We start from the raw sequence: 18,763 nt of genomic DNA on the forward strand, positions 1-18,763 counted from the left end.
TGTGTGTGGGAAGATTAGAACCCACACTTAGATTTTTAAACCACACAACTATAATGGGAGCTCCTTGAGGGAGGGACTGTTTTTGTCTTTCTTTGTATGCACAGAAATTAGCATAGTGTCTAACACATAGTAAAGTCTTGTTAGGAATGTAAGGATGTAAACCCTTTTTACCTCCAAAATTAATGGGACATGGAGAAAGACACTTGAATTCCTTTTCTCTCCCTGCCATGCCTCCCTCCTTCTCCCCACTCATTTCATGCTCACTGACTATATGAATATCAATCAAAATAGAAGAGCCCTCCCAGCTCACAAAACCCCTTCAAAAACTGCCTCTCACCCACCCAATGCTGAGGTTTTTATTCATTTACCTTGAAGGACCTAGAAAAGAATGTAGAAGGATCAAGCCTTACTAAAGTAGGATAATGCTCTTAACCTGAGATCAATATTTGATAACCAAAAAAGACATATACAAACGGGCTGTAGGTACTCAAGCTGAGTACCTACATCCCCATGTTTGCAGGAAGATTTTAGTCTGGCAAGCCTATGATTCAATTCATCTGAAAACAGAAGTGTAATAAACTCTCTGAGTATTTAGAAACACGCGTGAATGTGGTACATAGCAATTTTAGGAGGACTTGGTCATGAAATCAATAAACCAATGGGGCACTAAAACTAAAAACCATTGAGAATCACTGAAGCTGCCAGAATTATTCATTCAAAAGAACTTCCCAAACTTTCTAGGCCATGCTAACTGATTGGATCCCTTCATTAAAATGCAACTTACTTGCTCTTGTCAACAATTTTAGACCCTTAAGATGTGATTAGTGGCTGCAGCTGTTTCGTGCATCAACTTGACATAAAAATAAATCTATCCATTCTAATGGCAGTGGAAAGAGGACCAGAACCAAGAGTCAGGAGCACTTGTGTTTTACTCTTGCCTCAAATACTTCTTTGGCTTCTTGGCTTCTCTGTGCCAGTTTCCTCCTCTGTAAAATGAGTGGGTTGGACTCAGCCTCTCAGGTCTCTTTTGGCTCAAAAATCTACAATTCTAGGTTAGAGGAACTAGGATGTTATTTAATACACCTAGAGAATTTTAATTTTAGACCTTTTTTCTTCAAAATTTTCATATCAGCTTATGAGTATTATCTTGCACGCAAAAATTTTAGAAGATCTTTTCTTAAAATGTAACATTCCAGTTCTGGAAGTAGCAGAATGAGAAAGTGTTTCACCTCACTTCAGAAAACAACAACCATAAAAAAGTCTTTTGAAAATTTCAAATCGATTTCTTCTCATTGAAAAAAAAATTAATTTCTATAAAGAACCATGACCTACTTTTTCCCCTTTAATAGGGAAATGGTTGTATTTAGAATTCTACATTAATTTATATAGCTACACTTTTTTTAAAATAAGTTGGGACACCTACCTTTCAGACACAACTTCAACACAATCCGAAGTCAAATTATTCTTTTGCTTTTCTTCATTAATAGAGATTTCTGAAGTTCTGGATGATTTATTGTTCAAAGAAGTCAATGTCATATTTGGGCTGTCTCTCTCAGCCCCTTCCTTCTTATTCAATATGACAGTCTTAGAATTTGTGACCTGCTAAACAGGGAGTGGAGGGGAAGGGGAAGTGTGATTTCTTAAGGATCCAATTCAGATGCTACTTTTCAAGTAATTTTTTTGGGGGGAAAGATTTAGCAAATAGCTAAGTACTAAGAAAATGTTAGGTTGATAGAGTCTCTAAATTTTAAGGAGACGCTTATTGCTAAGTGGTAACTTTATAGGGTCTTCTAATTCTAAACCTAAAGTTACACGTGGAAATTGAGAAAAAAGAGGGCTTAAATAGGAAGATAATATGAATACACATTTGGGCAAAAGGTAAGAAGAAAAAAATACCACGTTTTTAAAAAATGACTTAAGCACTCTTGAGATTATTAGGTGCTCTTTTACTTAGCTGAGGATTTACAAAAGTAACTTGTATGAGGTTTTTAAAAAACTGGCTTGAAAAAAAGGCTTAACATTTTTTGAACTCAAATTTCTGAACAATAATCTGATTTATGTTCATTATACTTATATTTGTTTGTACCCTTTCTTCTTCTGATGTTTGCCATGCCACTATACTAAGAAAAAAAAAAAGTAATGCCTACAAGCCAGGTATGCTCAGGGTCTTTTTCAGGGACACTAAGTCACAGGAAAACCCAACAATAGGAGGAAAGAAAACAAAGCCTGAACCTGCTTCTTTTAAAATGCTGACATCATTTGCATGATTATTAGAAATCATCTACCCATAACTTATTGATTATAGTCTGAAGATCATACAATACCTTACAGGCCATATTTTGGGCTGGCATATCTGATTTTAATCCAGTCCTTTGAAATGTTAATGCAGTTTTAATACATCTATCAAGTTTTGATATTTTTCTCTAAAAAGAAAAACAAAAGAAAGAAAAATAAGTACCAAAATGAAACAATGAATAAAACTGAAGTATCTTTTACTTAGCTTTTTTTGCCAGAGGAAAGATGATCTACTTATTGGAACTGTTTCCTGAAAACTAGAGATAAACCTAAATAGATAAAGTCACATCAGAGAATTTTGATGTGGGCTGGTGGAGACATTACATAAGGTTCAATCAGATGAAGTATTCAGGAATGGAAGACAAAACAATTAAACTAGATTTGATAAACCAGGCCCTATAAATATCGGGAACATTGCCAATTAATGTTAAGTAGGCAAATGAAAGCAGAAGAGACCCATATAGTGATTTTTAAACCCTCAAAAACATGGTAGATGAGCTAGAAAATAAAAGCAAAATAATGCTACTTCATTCTTTCCTCATGAATGCTGCAAAACTCTGTCAAGGGCCAAAACATTACATTGATGTATACTTGGGGACTACCCAAGTATCACTAAACTAGCAGAACTGATGGCTGTATCATTTATTTCCCCTGAGCCATGTTTTTTCTAGGATGTTTCTTGGCTTGGCATTAGATTTTACTCTCTCTCTGGCTTTTTTCCCTATTCTTGTGGCTTGAAAGAATATCTCAGAATATATATTTTAAAAAATCCAAGTGATGAGACAATCGATTTTTCTGGGTTATGTTTCATTTTTGATGTTCCTGTTTTGATATGCTACAACTTTTTGTTGCAGGATACCAGAAAAGTGAACATGAAGGTGGTATCACCACACAAACTCTTGCCCTCATACTAAGGGACTTGACATACATGTTGCTGTTCCCTAAAATACTCTAACTTCTGAATTCCTCAGTCAAGTTATCTCCAATGACCTACTCCCTGCATTCTACTTCAGTTGCATACAAGGATGATTTACATCCTCTATCATGCTATCATTTGCAAGTATTCTACTGCCACATTCCTGAGCTCCAAAATGCCTTTATCTGATCAAAATCTTTTATCACACCATTTCTCCCCATGCCTTAAAATCCTCTAACCCTTTTCTGTCCTCACAATCACTTCTCTTTTCTTCTTTTTTTTTATTTTGTGTGTGAGGCAATTGGGGTTAAGTGACTTGCCCAGGGTCACACAGCTAGTAACTGTTAAGTGTCTAAGGCCAGATTTGAACTCAGGTCCTCCTGAATCCAGGGCTGGTGCTCTATCCACTGCGCCATCTAGCTGCCCCCTCATAATCACTTCTAACCTCTCCACCTTTCAGTACTTTCTCAAGCCATTTCTGTTACTCTGGTTTTGTTCTCCCTTCCCAATGTAGACCCCTTCATGAACCAGTTCAACTCTCCACTATCCTCTATTCTCAAACCCCTTGCCCTCTTGTCTTCCTGATCACACTTTGCCAAACTCCAAGCTTGGCTGAATCCCATCATCTGCTTCCCATGATCCTATTCATCTGTTCCTAAAGAGTTAGAAAGTGATGACTAGGTCCACTCTAAGCCTAATAGATCTTATCTCAACTGGCCCTTCAATATAGCAAAGCAATCTTTTAACCCTCCCTTAAAAATTCTTTATCCTATCATTCCTACCATGCTGCCTACAAATATACCCATGCCCCCACTCCAAACTTAAAGATTCAATCTCCAGAGCCCACCATCCTTATTAATTGCCATCCAATCTTTCTCCTCCACCTTTCAGCTAAACTCTTTGAAATAGTTATATCTATGCTCAGTGCTTCCATGTCTTTTTTTTACTCTCTTATAAACTCCCTGAAATCTGGTTTCTGACTTTATCATTTAATTGATACTATTCTTTTTGAAGTTATGTGATCTCTTAAATACTAACTCAAATGGTCTCTTCTTAGTCCTATTCTCTTTGACCTCTCTGTAGTACCTGGTATTCTTAATCACTACCTAACTCCTCACTTAATTTTCATGACACTGCTTTTTCTTGGGTTTCCTCCTTGTCTGATCTCATCTCAGACTGTTTTACTAAGTTTTCATTCATGTCATGACTACTAATCATGAGTATACCAAGGCTCTGTCTGGTCCCTCTTTTCTCTTTACATTCTCTCACTTTGTTGATATCATTAAGTCCTATGGGCTCAATTATCAGCGCTATGCTAATTATTCCCAGATTTATAGCTCCAGCCCTAAGTCTTTCTCTTGTGCTCCAGTCTCATACTACCTATTGTCTGTTGGATATATTGTAGTAGATATCCAGATAGCTCAAACTCAATATATCCAAAACAGAACTCAGTATACCATTCCTGTCCTCTTCTTAACTTCTAAAGTACTGTCAAGGGCACCACTATCCTCCATCATCTAGGTTAGCAACCTTGTTTCATCCAGTCAGTTGCCAAATCTTGTTTCTACCTCCACAATATCTCTCAAATACATCTCTTTCTTTGTTGTCCCACAGGCATCACTCTAGTTCAGGCCCTCATCACCTCTCTCCTAAACTACTGCAAAAGCCTCCAAGTTGGTTTCCATGTTTCATGTTTCTCCCCACTCTAATCCAGTCATCACTCAAATGCCAAGTGATTTTTCTAAAGGATAGGGTTGACTATGTCACTCCCCAACCCCCTCGATAAACTCTAGCTGTCCTTACTGCTTCCAGTATTTAAATACAAACTCTTTTATTTGGCATTTAAAGCTCTTCACATCTTAGCTTCTTTCTGTCTTTCCAGTCTTACTCCATTACTTTGTTTCACAAACACTATGGTCCTCTCTGCCCTCTTGCTATTCCTTAGACACAATGCTCCACTTTCCATCTCTGTGCCTTTGTAATGGCTATCCTCCATGTCTGGAATGTTTCCTTTAAGATTAACTCAAGGGGCAGCTAGGTGGCGCAGTGGATAGAGCACTGGCCCTGGAGTCAGGAATACCTGAGTTCAAATCCGGCCTCAGACACTTAACACTTACTAGCTGTGTGACCCTGGGCAAGTCACTTAACCCCAATTGCCTCACTAAAAAAAAAAAAAAAATTAAAGATTAACTCAAATGCTACTTAATGAAGGAGGCTTACCCCAGCCCCCTGAGATGCTAATGCCTACCTGTCTAAGGTTCTCTTCTATCTTCTTTGTGTGCATCTTGTATGTACATATTTGGGGATATGTTGTCTCCCTCATTAGAATGTAAATTTATTAAAGGCACAAATCCTTTTTTTCCTTTGTACTCCCCATGCCTAGATAAATGCATACTGATGGGCTGATAATGCAACATCAAGACCTACTACTCATATAGACTAGAAACTCTCCAAAACATTAAAATGAGCTCACAATGTCATTTTTTTCATAGAAGTAAACTTACAAGAAGTTCGATAGCTATTGCTTCATGCCTTTTTCTGCACTGGGTCTTGTCAACTCGTTCATTTAGTTCCTTCAGCTTATAGTCAAATACTTTGTAATTTACAATGCAGACTTCCTGTCGAATCAAGCATTTAACCTAGAAATTAAAAATAAAAACACTACATTTCAAGTTAAAAGTTCATATGCCCTGAGGATTTTTTTCTACTTTTTGAAACAAAAACATACAACCATTACCTAATTCCTCAAATTTACTCTCTTCTGGAGAGTCATAACAATAAAAAATTACATCATTTTTTCACTTCTAAATCACATGTATTCATTAGGGTATCTATCCAATTTTCACCTAGTTGCTGAGCCAAATTTTAGTTAAGATTTATTAAAATTCAAGATGTACTATTTAACACTTGATAAAAATGCAATGCAATTTCAATAAGTTAACCTGAACTTATAGTTACCTAAGTTTATAGGCAAATCTTCCCTAAAGCATTAACAAAATGGATTCAATATAATTTTAATAAGTGAAAACTTATGTAATAAACATTAGGGATTGAAGTAATACACTTAAGTAAATCTTGACCCCTTACCAATAATTTTTAAAGTATCCTTTTTTTTTTTCCTTTTTTTTTTTTTGCGGGGCAATGGGGGTTAAGTGACTTGCCTAGGGTCACACAGCTGGTAAGTGTCAAGTGTCTGAGGCCGGATTTGAACTCAGGTACTCCTGAATACAGGGCCAGTGCTTTATCCACTGCGCCACCTAGCCGCCCCCTAAAGTATCCTTTTAAAAATAAAATGATAGGACATATATTTAAAATCAAAAGCTAGCTTCATCTGCAGTGGAGAAATAAAAATGCTAACCTTATAAATACAGGGGGTAAGGTGAAACCCCCTCAAACTTCCCCAATATTTGACATTATTTTATAAATGTTAACAGTAGAAAAAGAAATTCACAATAGTGAAAGAAATTAAAAGCATAAACACTGGCAGAAGAAATTACTGTATTTACAAATGACATGTTATCACTTACTTAAAAAGGCCCAAGAAATTAGTAATTAAGTCAATCAATGGTTCTAATAAAGTATTAGGATATAAATTAACCTAGCATTTCTCTATAACAATAGCCCCAAACACAATGAAATGATAGAAAAACTGAACTGAAAATTACTAGACAATACATAAAATATTTAGGGGTTAGTCTACCATGACTATGTTTAAGCAAAAAGGAAAAGGTGAAAACAGTCTCTGTCCTCAAGGAACATACATTAAAACAGAGAAGATGATATATACATAACTAAGCACAGAAAAAAGAGATATAGAATAGATGGAAGTGAGATCTTGGAGGGGAAAGAATTTAACAGGTTTGAGGACCAAGAAAAGACCTGCAGAAGATGGGACTTGAGCTGATACTTCAAGGAAGCCAGAGAAACTAACAGGTAGAGGTGAAGGGGCAGAACATGTTCTCTAAGCATGGAGAACAATCAGTCCAATGGCTGAGAGATAGGACATAAGACTATAATGTTCAAGGAATTGTAAGTAAGACAGTGTGACTGAATCATAGTTTGTGGAGGGAAGTAAAATTTAAGATGGGAAAAGCGGAAAGGAACCAGATTATGAAAAGCTTTAAATGCCAAACAGAGGACTTTATATTTGATAAGGAGGTAATAGGGAGCCACTGGAGCTTACTGAATAACAGAAGGGTAACACTGTTATGATGTTTTTAAAAAAAGTCTTGGCAAAGTGGACGACAGATTAGAATAAGAGAGATAAACCAATTAGAAGTCCAGGTGAAAGACAATGAGACTTTGAAACAAAGGTTGCAGTTTTGAGTAGAAAGGAGAAATATGAGAGAAGTTGTAAAGGTATGCCCGAAGACAGAGATAACTCTAGATGTCTAGATCACCACCTTTCACTAAAGCTTCCCCACCCCAAATGGAACTTTCCTTTGTCAGGTGGTAATACCATTTACCATCTATAAAAGCTTTTGCCTTTCTTACATTGGGAAGAAATGCATTTCAGAGAATTATGTCTCTCAACTATTTTCTCCCTCGAGAATCTATTGCTCTTGGTCCCTGTTCTCTAGCGCCTAAATAAAAGATTATTTTATTCTAATTGGATTTGTGTGCAAGAGGGTGTAATTCTTTAAAGAGGAATAACTAAGGACTCCCACAACCAATTTCCCCCTTGACAACAACAAATCTCAAGGAAAACACTTCCATAAAATAGGGATAAAGGAGAGTATACAACTTCCAGAGCTCAAACTACATTAAGAATCAATATATATCAAAACTATTTCATATGTGTTTAAAAAAAAAAAAGAGGAGTCTACATCAGACATGTCAAACATGTAGTCTGTGACCTGCAAACTGCTCAGTGCAGAAGAACCAGATTAAAACATAATTGAGGGGCAGGTAGGTGGCACAGTGGATAGAACACTGGCCCTGGATTCAGGAGGACCTGAGTTCAAGTCTGGCCTCAGACACTTAACACTTACTAGCTGTGTGACCCTGGGCAAGTCACTTAACCCCAATTGCCTCACAAAAACACAAAACAAAACATAATTGAGAAATAGTTAACAAACAAAAAATACAATGAAACAATATGTGATTTTCAAAGTGACTATGCGCCCGCAGGGATCCTTATGTATTGAGTCAAGATAATAGAATGTGGTAGATGAGATTTAGCAGATACTCAGGGGCCCACCTGGAGATCAATTTAAACTGAAACTGATCGAATTGGATAAGGCAACTGACTGTTGACTGCTTACTAGATTGTAAGCACATCTGCCTGGTACTTAAGGGTACTTAAGAAAGTAATTGTTCTCAGAAGCTAAAAACTTTGAACTTTACATTGAGACCACCTTCGGGTCCAGTGAACCAATGAATTTGAATGACACTAGCCAATCAGCTTGAAGAACCTCCCATTTCTGGGAGGGGAACATGAAGGAGGAAGGGGACGCTGATGAGAGGCTTCTTGCTCTTTTTTGGCGTGGTGGCAGAGGACTTCAGAAGTGAGAGGTTTAAGAAGGCGAGGATTTCCAGGCTATAAGAAATCTGTTCTCAAACTTTCTCTTTCTTTTACTATCTTTCAATAAACCCTTAAAAAACCTAAACTTGTTTATCAGTGATTTTAGTCAGTTTCCCCCCAAAACTGGGGGCACAGATTAGAACTCACATTTAGAATTTTAAATTACACAGTATGTATGTTGTATTTGAGTGACATCACTGGTCTAGACAATCAAAAAAATCAAATAAACAATTGAACTCAGTCGCCACATGTTTGATGAATAAAAGAAACTGGGAAGCTGGGATGATGAAGCAAGGGGAAAAAATTCCCTAATTGAGAATTGGTGGGGGAAAAAAAAAAGATGTAGATCAATATCTTATACCACTTGCTAACATAAGTTTCAAATGTATACCCAATATAAATAGAAAAGATTACTTCACAAAGGAGCAGTTAGGTGGTGTAGTAGATAGAGTGTTGGGGCTAGAGTCAAGAAGACTCATCTTGGAATTCAAATCCAACCTCAGACACTTACTCACTGTGTGTCACTTAACCCTGTTTGCCTCAGTTCCTGATCTGTAAAATAAACTGGACAAGCAAATAGCAAACCACTTCATTATCTTTGCCAATAAAACCCCAAATGTGGTCACTAAGAGTTGGATACAACTAAAACACCTGAAATAACAACTTCACAAAAAAAAATCAGAGAATGGAAAGCCTATATAACTAAGTGAAGATTGCTAAATCAAACAAGAGATGAAAGTTTAATTGAAAAAAAAAACAATAAACAAAAAAGACTCCAACCCCTCCACATTTTCAACTCCATAAAATTAAACAGCTTTTGAATCAAACAAAATCCATGCAGCTAGAATAAAGGAAACTATCACCTAGAAAAAAATCTTTGCAATAAATATTTATTGAAGTCTGCAATCAAACATACATATATAAGGCATATATATGTATATATATACATGTATATGCTATATACACATATGTGATATATACATGTGCATGATATATATGTGGAATTAACACAAATAAGGAAGTCATGTCATTCCTTAGTAGGTATACAAAATAGTTTTGAAAGGACTACAAACTATCAGCAACTATATGAAATGAAAATGAAAACTGCTGTTACCTCATACCAGCTATTAATCTTTAAGCACCTACTATGTGCCAGACTCTGATATATGTGACATATATACAAAGGATGTCCACTTTCAAGGAACATACATTCTAATGGAGAAGACAAGTTCATAAATAAGTATATAGAGAAGAAACACACATAAATTCAAAATAGCTAAAATTCAAGGTGATTTGGGGAGGAAGATACCAGTAGTTGGGAGAATCAGGAAGATATTGCCCAAGCTGTTTTTCTGAAGGATAAGTGGGATTCTATGAGGTAGGAGTGAGAGTCATTCCAGGCCTGTGAGGGTAGCCAGTACAAAAGCATATGAACAGGAGATGGAGTGTGGTATGTGAGGACAGACAGAGAGAAGGCAATTTGAAAATGAAAACAGTAAAAAGACAAAAATCAGAACTAATTAAGGGTGAATGAGCTGTGGGAAGACAGGAATAATAATACACGGTTTTGAAAAAACAACAATATATTTTTCTGGTTACATGTAAAAACATTTTTTAAAATTTTTAAGTGAGGCAATTGGGGTTAAGTGACTTGCCCAAGGTCACACAGCTAGTAAGTGTCAACTGTCTGAGGCAGGATTTGAATTCAGGTGCTCCTGACTCCAGGGCTAGTGCTCTATCCACTATGTCACCTAGCTGCCCCCCAAAATAATATTTTAACAATTATTTTTCAAAATTTTGAATTCCAAATTTTCTCCTTCCTTCTTTCCCTTTCCCTTAGACAGTAAGCAATTTGATAGAGGTTATACACATGCAATTATGCAAAACATATTTCCATATTAGTCACGTTATGAAAGAAAATTGAGATAAAAAAATAACCTCTACTAGAAAAGTAAAGGAACTGAAAAATAATATGGTATGATTTGCAGATTCCTTCAGTTCTTTCTCCAGAAGTGAATAGCACTTTTTATTATGACTCCTATGGAACTGTCTTGGGTCACTTTATTGCCAAGAAGTACTAAGTCTTTCACAGTTCTTTATTATACAATATTGCTGTTGCTGTGTACAATGTTCTTCCGATTCTTCTCCCTTTACTTTGCATCAGTTTGTCTGTATTTTTTCAGGTTTTTCTGAAACCACCTTTTTCGTCATTTCTCATAGCACAATAGTATTCCATCAAAATCATATACCACAACTTATTCATCCATTCCCCAATTTATGAGCATCCCCCCAATTTCTAATTATTTCCCACCAAATGTTTTTCATATAGATATTTTTCTTTTTTTCCTTTTTAAAAAAAATCTCTCTGGAATATAGATCTAATAGTGGTACTGCTGGGTCAAAAGGGATGCATAGTTTTATAGCCTTTTGGGCATAATGGTTCCTAATTGCTCTCCAGAACTATTGGATCTGTTTGCAACTCTTACCAACAATATTACTGTCCCAATTTTTCAACATCCTCTCTAACATCTGTCATTTTCCTTTCTTGTTACATTAGTTAATTTGATAGGTATGAAGTAGTACCTCACAGCTGTTTTAATTTGCATTTCTCTAATAAACAGTGAGAGCCATTTTTTCAAATGATTATAGATAACTTTGATTTCTTTGCCTATTAATTTCATGCTTACAGTCTTTGACAACTTATCAATTGGGAACTGACTTGTACTCTTACAAATTTGACTCAGTTCTCTATATATTTGAGAAATGAGGCCTTTATTAGAGATACTTGTTTATAAAAATTATTTCCCAGCTTTCTGCTTTATTCCTAATCTTGGGCCCACTGGTTTTATTTATGCAGGTACTTCTTAATTTAATATAAGCAACATTATCCATTCTACATTTCATAATGCTTTCCATATCTTCTTTGGTCAAAAATTCTTCCCTAATCCACAGATATGAGAGGTAAACTGTTCCATGCCTTCCTGAATTTGCTTATGGTATCACTCTTTTTACATTTTTATTATTTTTTTTGTTTAGAATTTTATTTTCCAAATTACATGTAAAAGCACATTTTGACATCAATTTTTTAAAACTTTCTTCCAACTTCTCTTCCTCCCTCCCTTCCCACCTGCCCCACCCCAAGAACTCAAACAATTCAAAGTAAGTTATACATAAGTAGTCACGGGAAACATTTCTACATTAGCTAGGTTGTGAGAGAAAAAGAGATTAAAAACAAGACTTCAGATTAAGGAGTTGTCCAAAAAAAAAAAAAGTATTTCAGATACCATCAGTTTTCTCTGTAGGTGTACTGCAATTTTCATAAGTCCTTCAGAGTTATATTGGATCATTACCTTGCTGAAAATAACCACGTGCTTCTCAGGAGATCATCTTACACTACTGTTGTTTTGTTTTGTAGGGACAAATTTTTAATTGGGGAGTGTTAGCTAAGCGGCTCGCCACACTATTGGGGCAAGAAAGGAGACAGCCTCCCTCAAAACAGAGCAGGATTTCTTTAACAAGAACAAACTTAAAAAAACACAAACAGGATCAGCAGGATCAAGGGAAAAGAAATAAAATGGGGAAAGGGAAATTATACAACCTGAACTACACCACCGCCCAGGAATCAGCTGAGAACACACAACAGCGTCCTGTTGCCTTCCAGCTTCAAGCTAGAATGTGGAAAACCCTCTCTTCTTCCTGGCAGACCCCAGGCTGACTACACACAGCCCCCAGCCAATTGGCTGGCCACTTTGACAGTCACATGACTGCCCTCACAAGGCTTTCAATCATAATTTTGCCAGGCCCATGTAGGTGTCGGTGAGTGGTGATGACATGAGGTGCCAGTGCCATGGCAACGGCTACAACCAGCGGGTGGAGCACCATGCCATTTGCAGAGCCCCAGAGGCCAGTGCGCACGTTGAGGTTTTTTTTTTTTTAATTCTAGCCAAAAGATGGGGTCATAAAAACCTCAAATAACAATTAATTCTTTACATTCCCCACTTTGTTTCATCAAGAAACACGGTGTTTCCTTGATGGAACAATACATAATAAACAATAAATAAATAAATAAAATAACAGAATATCATAACCAATGCTAACAAACAATATACTAATAACAATATAGGAAAGGGAAAATACATATTACAGATGTTGTATATAGTAACAGAAGGAAAAACAAAAAAACAAAAACATCCATTTAGAGTTCTTAAAATCTTGTCTTTAAAGGAGGGTTGAGATGTCATCAGGGGAACTGGACTCTGGTCTGGATTCTGGTTGTCTCTGGAACTGCTGGATTTTCATTAATCTTTAGCATAGCATTGTCCAAAAATGTTCAAATTAAATAATGAAAATTCTTCAAAATATACAAAAAAAGTTTAAACTTGATATATAGGGGCAGTTAGGTGGCACATTGGATCGAACACTGGCCTTGGATTCAGGAGGACCTGAGTTCAAATACGGCTTCAGACACTTAACACTTGCTAGCTGTGTGACCTTGGACAAGTCACTTAACCCCAATTGCCTTACCAACAAAACAAAACAAAACAAAACAAAAAACTTGATATATATATATACAGCACATTGGAGTCCCCCTTTTGGAGGATACCCATATCCATACGTAATACAAAATTGAGAAAGTTATGACATTACTAACACTTTTTACCACTATATGTCTGGATCAAGGTCAAATTTAGTTATGTGTCCATGATAACACCTGAAAATGTTATGGAAAGGTTACCATACTACATCTTGTGGTGCATAGACATCTAATAACTGTGCTAGGCCTTGCAATTGTGCTCTACATAGCTGCTCTCATAAGCAAACTATGGACTTCCTGAATGTATTTGGCTGTTGTCTCAGCCTCCATCAGGGTATCTTAAATGTACCTGTCTCTCCTCCTGTTGTACATATATTCTCTCCAGGGCCTTACTGACTTCGGATTCTGATCAAACAAACCTAGGTATAAATTTCTTCCATGCACTCAGATCCTTTGGACTGAATGGGCTATATGGTTTATGCTATGCTCCTCTGTGGGTATGGTCTGTAACATCCTGCAGAGGGAGCAGTTTCTGTTGATCTGATTCTAAAGACTGGTCTAAATCTGTTTCTGAACTCAGGTCATCTCCAATAGAGGGACCTGTTCTGGTATCCCTCTGAACACGTGGTCTACTATGGTCATATCCCTTCCTCTCTTTACAGCTTTTTTGGAAAAAATACCACATTGCAATAATGACAATAACGAGAATAAAATTTATAGTCATTTGAGCTATGATTATAGTAGTATAGTTAAGTTCAAATTTAGTTGTAATGCTTCCAGTAATACTGTATATGTGCTCAGTGGGAAAGATAAACTCTCCCATACCATTGTTCCAAAGATTTTTTACTGTGTTTGTGAGGAGGAAACCAGCAATGCCATGAATAAGTATTGAGCAGGCCAACAGTTTAAATCGGGACAATATGTGTCCCAAAATATGCCAATTAGAATATACAAGGGGGAAGCCAATATTCAATCATGGTGCAGCTTAAAATGGACTGGCTTTTCTTTGACCAGCAAGATAAATGCTAAGGTTTTTTAAGAGCAAGGGAGATTGCCTAAGGGGGCAGTAGGGGAGGGGCAAGAAGGTCCCCCAGGTTAGTTGGCTCGTGGCCAAATAAGGAGGAAGGGGGGGGGGTAAAGAAATTTGCTAGGTCAATCAACTCCTGGCTGACTTGCCAAAACTGTGGGGAGCAATTTTTATTTGGGGAGTGTTAGCAAAGTGGCTTGCCACAATAGTGGGGCAAGGAAGGAGAAAGCCTCCCTCAAAACAGAGCAGGATTTCTTTAACAAGAACAAACTTAAAAAAACACAAACAGGATCAGTAGGATCAAGGGAAAGGAAACAAAATGGGGAAAGGGAAATTATACAACCTGAACTACACCACCTCCCAGGAACCAGCTGAGAACACACAGCCCCCAGCCAATTGGCTGGCCACTTTGACAGTCACATGAATGCCCTCACTAGGCTTCCAATCATTATAATTTTGCCAGGCCCATGTAGGTGTTGGTGAGTGGTGATGATGTGAGGTGCCAGCGCCATGGCAATGGCTACAGCCAGTGGGTGGAGTACTCTGCCGTTTGCAGAGCCCCAGATGCCAGTTGGGCACACCAAGGTTTTTTTTTTTTAATTCTAGCCAAAGATGTGGTCATAAAAACCTCAAATAACAATTAATTCTTTACAGTATACAGTACATTTCTCTCTGCCTCAATTCATATGGGTTTTTCCAGGTTTTTCTGATAGTATCCTGTTCATCATAACTTTATTATATAGTACCTTAAACTTGATAAAGAATTTTCTTCACAATAGCCCAGCAGAGTGGGTACCATATGTTTTGCCATCGTAGTCAATCATCATAACTATTTCCGTTCATCCCCATTCCCTTCCAATGATATTTACTCTATTTTCTATCTTATTTTGCCCTATTCCTCCTCAAAAGTGTTTTGCTACTGACTGCCCCCTCCCCCTGCTCTACCCTCCCTTCATTCACCCTTCCCACCTTATCCTCCCCCCTGTCCCCACTTTCCTGTAGGGTTAAATAGATTACTCCTCCCAACTGGGTGTGTATGTTATTCCCTCCTTGAGCCCACTCTGATGAGGTTAAGGTCTTTGAGCCAATTCTGTTTTGTTAAATTTTTCTCCCTCTCTTCCTCCTCAACTCTCCCTATGAAATCAAGCAATTCAATATATGTCATACATGTGCTGTTATGCAGAACATCTTCACCTTCCTCAAAGTGTTTTGCTTTTTACAGCTCCCTCCCCCAAACTTCCTTTCCCTTCTTCCCCTCTTCTCCTACCCCCCCATATCTCCTTCCCCACCCACTTTTCCAGAGGGCAAAAATATATTACCATACCCACTTGAGTATATATGTTATTCCCTCTTTGAGCCAATTCTGATGATAGTAAGGTTCACTCTCTGTCCTATTCCTTCCCCCTCTTCCCCTCCCCTCCATAAGCTTTTTTCTTGTTCCCTTCATGTGAGCTAGCTCTCCTCAATCCACCTCTCCCCTTCCCCCTCCCCCAGTCTATTCCTCCTACCCCCAGCCCTATTTTAAAGATGTCATCATGGGTTAGCTAGGTGGTACAGTGGACAAAGCACCAGCCCTGGCCCCAGGAAGCCCTGAACCCAAATCCAGTCCCAGACATAAGATACCCCACCCTGTTTTCCCCACAAAGAAGAAGCATAAACCAAAAACGAATGCTCTACAGATATCATCCCTTCATATTCAGTTCAGACGTGTGTCCTCTGAGTATTCCTTACTGAGAAAGTTCTTATGAGTTGCAAGTGTTATCTTCTCATGTAAGAATGTAAACAGTTTAGCCTTTTAATGTCCCTCATGGTTTCTTTTTCCTATTTACCTTTTTATGTTTCTCCAGGGTCTTGTATTTGAAAGTCAAATTTTCTATTCATTTCAGGTCTTTTCATCACAAATGCCTGAAAGTCCTCTTCTTCATTGAAATTCCATTTTTCCTCTGAAAGATTACCCTCAGTTTTTCTGGGTATGTGATTCTTGGCTCTCTGGAATATCATATTCCATGCCCTCCAGTCCTTTAATGTAGATGCTGCTAGATCTTGTTTTATCCTTATTGGAGTTTCACAGTATTTGAATTCCTTTTTTCTAGCTGCTTGCAGTATTTTCTCCTTGACCTGGGAACTCTGGAATTTGGCTATAATATTCCTGGAGGTTTTCCTTTTGGGATCTCTTCCAAGAGATGATCAGTGGATTCTTTCAATTTCTACTTTACCTTCTGCTTCTAGAATATCAGGGCAACTTCCCCTTACAATTTCTTGGAAGTGTTAAGGGTAAAATTCTAGCTAGACTGTCTAAAATATCTAATGAGTAGTCGCCAATAAATTATAAGCTTTAGCAAGAGTTAGGCTTTTAAGCATTTATAAGGAGAATAAGAATTTGGTAAAGAGGGGCAGCTACGTGGTACAGTGGATAGAGCACCAGCCCTGGAGTCAGGAGTACCTGAGTTCAAATCCGGCCTCAGACACTTAACACTTACTAGCTGTGTGACCCTGGGCAACTCACTTAACCCCAATTGCCTCACTAAAATAAAATAAAATAAAAAAGAATTTGGTAAAGAGAGAGAGAAAGGCCTAGATTCATCTATCTATCCAAGGGAGAGCGCATTTCTAGCTCCCCTCTCTGCCAGAGTCTTCAGGAAAAAGCCCCAGTCAGAGCGCCAGGCTCCCCCTTCTTCCTCCCACAAGCAAATGTCACTTCCTGATGCCAAAGAAAAGATGTATAGTCTTGCCCTCAAAGACCTTCACCTCATGGGTGGAGATCTTCTACAGTAAGTCTCCAGCACGTGGCGTTATTCCAATCGTTACAGAAGATGATGTCTAAATTCTTATTTTGGTCCTGGTTTTCAGGTAGTCCAAATGATTTTCAAATTCTCTCTCCTGGATTTATTTTTCCAGGTCAGCTGTTTTTCCAAGGAGATATTTCACATTGGCCTCTATTTTTTCATTCAATTGGATTTGCTCCACTGTGTCTTGATTTTTCATAAGGTCACTAGCTTCCCTTTGTTCAATCCTAATTCTTAGGCAGTTATTTTCATCAGATAGCTTTTTTATCTCCTTTTCCATTTGACTTTTCAAACTGTTGACTTTTTTCTCATGACTCTCCTGCATTGCTCTCATTGCTCTTCCCGTTCTTTCTTCCCTCTCTCTGCATCTTCCTTCTATCTCTCCTACTTTCTCTTCAAAGTACCTTTTGAGAGCTTCCATGGCCTGAGACGAGTTCATATTTTTCTTGGATGCTTTGGAATGTAGGTGCCCTGAGGTTGATTTCCCCTTCTGAGGGTGCACCTTGATCTTCCTTCTTGCTGAAGAAACTTTCTATAATTCTGAACTTTCTTTGCTTGCTCATCTGTTATTTGGCTTTTAGTTCCCCACTGGGGGGGCTCTCAGAGCGTCTTGGCTACACTACTGTGCCCAGCTTCAGAGGGTCCCAGGTGTTTGGGTTTGAGGAAGGGCAGGTTTTTTTTCTCACCTGGCCTGTTCTCTAGTCTGAAGAAAATCTCAAGCCAATTTGCTAGTTAACCAGCCAGCAGAGTGCTGAGGTGGTTTTTAGCTTAGACAAGCCTGTGCCCCTCCCCAACCTGGGCCTCTTGCCACTCAGGATTTCTTCCTGGTTCTCTTCTGGGGTGGGACAGCCAATTCCTCCCTAGGTCCCACTTATACCCCTGCACTCCCCTGCCCCCGCCCCGCCTCTGGCTAGCAGTTCAGCCCTCTCACACAATCATAAGCTCAGTTCCAGAAGACACTGGTGCTGCAGCTGATTCAGAGGCTTGAGGTTAACTTCTTCAGGTATGGCATGCCTGGGGTCTCTGTTTACTTGATCATGGGGTTGAACTTTACTCACAGTCATTCATTCTCATGAATGAAATTAATGATTGTTTCTATGATTTGTTGTTTGAACTACTCATTCTTTAGAATGATATTATTTAGTTTCCAATTAATTTTCAGTCTATCTTTCCATGGCTCTTTATTACATGTACTTTTTATTGCATCATGATCTGAGAAGGATCCATTTATTATTTCTTCCTTTCTACATTTGACCATGGAGGTTTTTGTGCCTTAATACATGGTCAGTTTTGAATATGTGCTGAGAAAAAAGGTATATTCCTTTCTATCTCCATTCATTTTTTCCAGAAATCTATCATGTCTAACTTTTCTAACATTCTATTCACCTCTTTAACTTCTTTCTTATTTATTTTGTGGCTAGATTTATCTAATTCTGAGAGGGGAAGATTCAGACTTCCCCCACTATATAGTTGTGCTCTCTATTTCCTCTTGTAGTTCATTTAACTTCTCCTCTAAGAATTTGGATGCTATACTACTTTGCCACATACTTATTTAGTATTGATATTACTTCATTAGCTATGGTACTTTTTAGCAAGATTTGGTTTCCTTCCTTATCTCTTTTAATTAGATCTATTTTTTACCTTTGCTTTGTCTGAGATAAGGATTGCTATCCCTGCTTTT

The 18,763-nt window shown here is 37.7% G+C and overlaps 1 protein-coding gene across 1 annotated transcript in view; it reads right to left on the bottom strand.

The window, feature by feature from the left end:
- Positions 1 to 18,763, bottom strand: part of ATF7IP2 (activating transcription factor 7 interacting protein 2) — a 108,106-nt gene that overhangs the window by 35,523 nt on the left and 53,820 nt on the right. The window contains exons 5-6 of the mRNA XM_043979560.1: positions 2,325 to 2,423; positions 1,424 to 1,602 (exon numbers count right to left, since the gene is read on the bottom strand). Coding sequence (XP_043835495.1) covers positions 1,424 to 1,602; positions 2,325 to 2,423 — 278 coding nt within the window. The remainder of the gene's footprint in view (positions 1 to 1,423; positions 1,603 to 2,324; positions 2,424 to 18,763) is intronic.

This window comes from Dromiciops gliroides, chromosome 1 (assembly GCF_019393635.1).
Source record: "Dromiciops gliroides isolate mDroGli1 chromosome 1, mDroGli1.pri, whole genome shotgun sequence".
In the NCBI taxonomy this organism is placed as follows: domain Eukaryota; kingdom Metazoa; phylum Chordata; class Mammalia; order Microbiotheria; family Microbiotheriidae; genus Dromiciops; species Dromiciops gliroides.